This window comes from Aplysia californica, unplaced genomic scaffold, assembly GCF_000002075.1.
Source record: "Aplysia californica isolate F4 #8 unplaced genomic scaffold, AplCal3.0 scaffold00596, whole genome shotgun sequence".
Taxonomy (NCBI): Eukaryota; Metazoa; Mollusca; class Gastropoda; order Aplysiida; family Aplysiidae; genus Aplysia; species Aplysia californica.
In genome coordinates this window covers 424,716-429,761 of record NW_004797866.1, presented here as the reverse complement: position 1 = coordinate 429,761, position 5,046 = coordinate 424,716, and the positions used below count along the sequence as shown (strand labels likewise).

Here is a 5,046-nt window from a genome sequence, read left to right as displayed (position 1 = left end):
GATATTAACTTTCATTTCGAACATGGAATTGACAGAGCTGTTGTATATGTTCTAATATTTTCAATCAGATGAAAGAAACGTATAAAAACGATTTTGAATTCGGAAGACAGATTTGTCTATGTGCAGCTCATAAGCCTTAGTCTGACTAAAGGGGATAGCTGGGTCTGGGTGAAGTACGGTGTGTACGATGTGTACGGTGTGACTTTATGTCACTGAGTCGTTACGCTAGCCATGAAGGCCGACCCGGGTCACCACGCAACGGTGCTGGCTAAAGGGGCTCTGGTGAAACCGTGACTGGCCTAGCAAGTCGACGGCGGAGAAATCATGCTGGGAAGAGTACTTGGGACCCCACAGTGATAAAGATACAGACTGCAACAATTTAGTTTAGTATGGGGTTTTACCGCGCTAGCAACTGCATAAGGTCATATGAGCGCGCGAAACAAATTGTTTTTTCTCAACGGTTCATTTTTCGGCTTGATATTTCTATCTAAACATTTTTAACGCTAAATAGGCTTTAGATTTAAATTTAAAACAACTTTCTAAATAACACTTAAAAACTTTCCATAAAGGCCTTTATAAAATCTAAAATTCTGTTGGGACCAACGACGAAAAAAATGTCTTGCAAATTTTTCCATTTGAAGTATTGCCTTCGGGTCTCTCCGAAGTCTAGACATTCGGTTAAAGTGTGTCTAATGGTAAAATTTGTGTCGCATCCGACAGCCAGCCAGCCTCAAGAGCCTACAACACCAAGCACTCAGGCTATAAAGGAAGAGGAAGGCCACGCAAAAGGTGGATCGAGGACGTCAAGGAAACTCTGAGAAAGATCTGCGGAGTTGGGCTACCATAGAAAACAGCATCTCCCCTCGATGCTTAACGGCAACAGAAGACGAAAAAGTAAAGAAAAGTAAGTAAACGACAAATTTGTCTTGGTGCGGTATAGGCCTAAGAAATACTTAAACTTCTATTACTATTAGACATGTACAACGACATGTGGCGGTCGCACTCCTTTTCGGAGTCTTGGCGTCTTGCCACTGTCATTCCAATACCCAAACCAAACAAAGACCACACACACCCATCCAACTACAGACCAATCGCACTAACGAGCTGTCTGTTCAAATTGAAATTGACATGGCATTGGACTCCGTAGAAAAGTCCTCTAACACATCTTTCCTTATCCTATCAGACTCTCTGTCTTGCATCACCTCACTTACAAACTACACACTCTTGTATCACCTCACTTACAAACGACACACTCTTGTATCACCTCACTTACAAACTACACACTCTTGTATCACCTCACTTACAAACGACACACTCTTGTATCACCTCACCTACAAACGACACACTCTTGTATCACCTCACCTACAAACGACACACTCTTGTATCACCTCACTTACAAACGACACACTCATACAGCCAAAAATAGGTTACAACAAAAAATACCCGCTTTGACTGAAATCGGGAAAGTATCGTGTTTCCATGGCTACCTAGCCATGTGGGCATCAGAGGCATGTGGGCATCAGAGGAAATGAGCAAGTGGATCTCCTGTTGGGATCGTCGACAAACACTCTCCCACAGACTGACTTTAAAAATGAAGTAAAAAACTTCACCTCCAGCCTGTGGGAGACTCATTGGGAGAAACAAATTAACAATAAACTTCACAACACCTAGCCCAAACTGGGTCCGCGAAAACCTTCGAGCCGCGAAAACCTTCGAGCCTCTCCAGAAGAGATGAAGTCTCGGACACATGGCCCTAACACACGAATACCTCCTTCAGGGAGATGAGAAGCCATTCTGTGTCGGATGCAACACAGATTTTACAATTAGACACATTTTAACTGAATGTCTAGATTTTGGAGACACCCGAAGGAAATATTTTAAATGCAAAAAATTGCTGTTTTTCGTCGTTGATCCCAACAGAATGCTTGATTTTATAAAGACCATTGGCCTTTACAGTAAATTATGAATAACGTTAAAATTTTTAATGTGTTCCAGGTGGGTCGACACATTCTGCAGCTGTCGTCTTGGTTTGTGGGTTGGTAGACTGACATCCCTCAGTGGCAGCTGGCGGGAGCATCATCTTGCAGGCTGGTCGTGGGGCGGATCATCATTCATCACACACGCCACGGAGGACTTGAAGGCGTCCTCTGTCCCTGTGGGCCATCCTCTGTTCTCTAGATGGTCTTCCAGTTCTGAAAGCCATCTTTTGGTGCTGTAGATGGTCCTCTGGTGATGTAGGGGCCCCTGGTAATGAAGACATACGTCCTTATAGAACATTCTTTTTCATCAATATTGATTGTCTTTTATTGTAAGAGAATAAAAGAGGTTATTCATCGTCTCACGGTTCATGAATACACTTCTCAGGTCCTGGGGATGAAAAAAAGTTTTCCTCTGTTTCTGTTGATGAAGGAAATATTGGGTATATATTGATATGACATTTGTTTATGTTCGTGATGCATACAGATTTTCTTTACATTGACTTTTTATAGGAAGGACAAATGTAGATGAAATTTATTTTTAACAGCATATGCATTTGTATGTGTATCTGGAGTGTATCTGGGTTTTTAAATTTTTTTAGCAAAGCTATTTTTAACCCCTTCACTGCCGGCTATGAGCTACACAGCTGTGCCGGGGAAAATTGCTCTTATTACTACAAACGTCACATAGAGCCCCTAACTCAATTGAAATCATTATCATCACTGTTACAGTCATTCATAATTTCGTCTAGAACTTCTGCAACTAAAAAGGAAGGTCGATAGACTGGTTTGTTGGATGCCATTGCGAAAAGCAAAAAAACACCCAAAAAACCACAACTCAGAACGTCAACACTTTACTTCTTCAAAACAATGAAAATGTTTTGTCCCTTTAAAAGGGGGAAAATTACCCTGAAAATGACTTCATCATAGGCCCGCCGAATCGTCGTTGTCGTCGTCATCATTATCATTATCATTATCATCATTATCATCATCATCATTATCATTATTATCATTATTATTATCATTACTATCATTATCATTATTATCATTATCATTATTATTATTATTATTATTATAGTTATTATAGTTATTAATATCATCATCATCATCATCATCATCATCATCATCATCATCATCATCATCATCATCAAACATGGGGTGGGGTTGACATTTGGTAAATGTCCGTGGGTGCTGGGGGAAAGCAAGAAACACAGAAATAGAAGGGAAACAACGTGTGGCAGAAGGACCTGTCAGTTGGAGGAGAGATTAAGGGGGTGGGGGCGGAGGAAGTTTCGGGAACAAGATTTGACAAGGAGGGGAGGAGAGGGCCGAAGAATTGCGGAGACGATTGGAGGAATTGGATTATGGGAAAAGAAAAAGCTCCAGTTCAAGAATTGCAATAATACGTGTATAACATTTGGAGACCTCAGTGCTTTCTTGTCCTATAGCTCCATTTGTAATAACAGTGAAAACAGTTCCTAACAAAGAGTGCAGAAGTCACAGTTTCAATGTTTACAAAAATAGAGATAGGACAAGAAAGCACTGAGGTCGCGATTTGTATCAGACCAATAAAGTCGGTCGGGGCTTCCGAAAGGGAAGGAAAGAGCGACCAAACCAAGTTTAGTTAAAGTGTTTTACGGCACTTGCAACTCAATAAGTTCATATTTTAAAATTATTTTTTGTAAGGGTTTCACAGTGCTCGCAACTGCATAAGGTCATATAAATGCACTGGACACATTAAACTTTTTCAGTGGGTAGGAAATTTTGAATTTTTCCCAGGTGGCGGCCGAAGCTTACTGTTATCGATTTTAGACCACCATGGGATCTTTAACGTGTGCAACTTGCATTCGGGTTCGCCAAGATTTTTCACCCTTGAACGAGAAGGCTGGGTGTAGATCTTTCCTACCAGAAGATCAGCGGTGTGGCTGAAAGACAGCAATAAGAAGGAGCCAAGGAGAAGCAGTAGAAAGTCTGCAGAAAGAGTCAGGAGCCCGGCCAGAGGTGGGGGCAAAAAGCGGAGACGGGAGCAGACGACAGAACATTGCTAGAGTGCTGGAAAGGAGGTGAAAGGAGACAATTTTAGAGAAAAAATGTTTTCGGTTGCTACCCGGATTCGAACCCGGGACCTTTGAATGAGAGGAGAACACCTTAACCTCTAGGCCACGAGAGCCCCCCAGGTCATACGTAAGTGCCGAAGATTAGAGGTGTTACAAGAGAGTAACAAACACAAAAAAGAAGGAGAAGAGATCAGGACGATAGACGTTTAATAGGAAAGAAGGGGCAGACCACACCAGAGCAATCGCCAACCACCCACTGACCAAAGCAAACAAGTGAACAACTCACCTGAGCAGGGAACAGTCGGAGCAGATATTTTCCACTGGGAAATCTACGTGGCGTCTGCCAGTCTCCGTGTCCACCAGGTCGAGCACAGATGAAGGACAGACACAGTCCACCTGGCGTGTTTGGAAAGAAAGCAGTCATTGCTAAAACGAGAATCTCAGACATTCTTGTCTTGAAAATGACCACAAGAGATCTCAATGGAAACATTTTCTCCTTGGAATCACAATGACACACACCCTGCAGAAACTGGCGCCTTGCTTGAACTGACTTGGAATACTTGGATTATTTGAAAAAGAGACCAGAAGAGAATGAACTGTATTCATAATCTGACACCAAGGTGGTTAACTTTAAATACATTTTTTTTAAAGCCACGGTTACTGTAAACTGTCTCAACTTTGGATCACAATGTCTTGGCGCATGGCGCCACAAGCTGACACTCGCCGATCTGAGTTCAAGTTCAGTTGTTTTTAGGCATTGTCCGACAGCCAGCCGTCAAAGCTGTGTTTACACATCAAACCGACGTCGGAACGGAGTTGGCTCCATGAGATTAAAGGGACGATTTTATACGTTCCTATTTTGCTTGAAATATTCGTGGATTATGTCCCGTTATTCTATCTCTTCTCCCCCCCCCCCCCCCTTTTCCCCTCGCAATTCTCGTATTCAGTGAAGGTGCACGGTTAGAGAGAGAGAGAGAGAGAGAGAGAGAGAGAGAGAGAGAGAGAGAGAGAGA

At 42.4% G+C, this 5,046-nt stretch overlaps 1 protein-coding gene across 1 annotated transcript; it reads right to left on the bottom strand.

The window, feature by feature from the left end:
* Positions 1-1,967: 1,967 nt before the first annotated feature.
* LOC106012987 lies at positions 1,968-4,919 on the bottom strand. Its single transcript, XM_013087504.2, has 2 exons — positions 4,320-4,919; positions 1,968-2,244 (listed from the first exon to the last, which is right to left on the bottom strand). The coding sequence occupies exons 1-2, from the start codon at positions 4,521-4,523 to the stop codon at positions 2,077-2,079; spliced, it is 372 nt and encodes a 123-aa protein (XP_012942958.1). The 5' UTR covers positions 4,524-4,919; the 3' UTR covers positions 1,968-2,076.
* Between the last annotated feature and the right edge of the window lie 127 nt (positions 4,920-5,046).

Coding starts and splice junctions, on each gene's coding strand:
- LOC106012987 (XM_013087504.2), bottom strand. CDS start 4,523: ATGTTTCCATTGAGATCTCTTGTGGTCATTTTCAAGACAAGAATGTCT. Junction 2,245..4,319: donor TCCGACTGTTCCCTGCTCAG/GTGAGTTGTTCA, acceptor CTTCATTACCAG/GGGCCCCTACATCACCAGAG.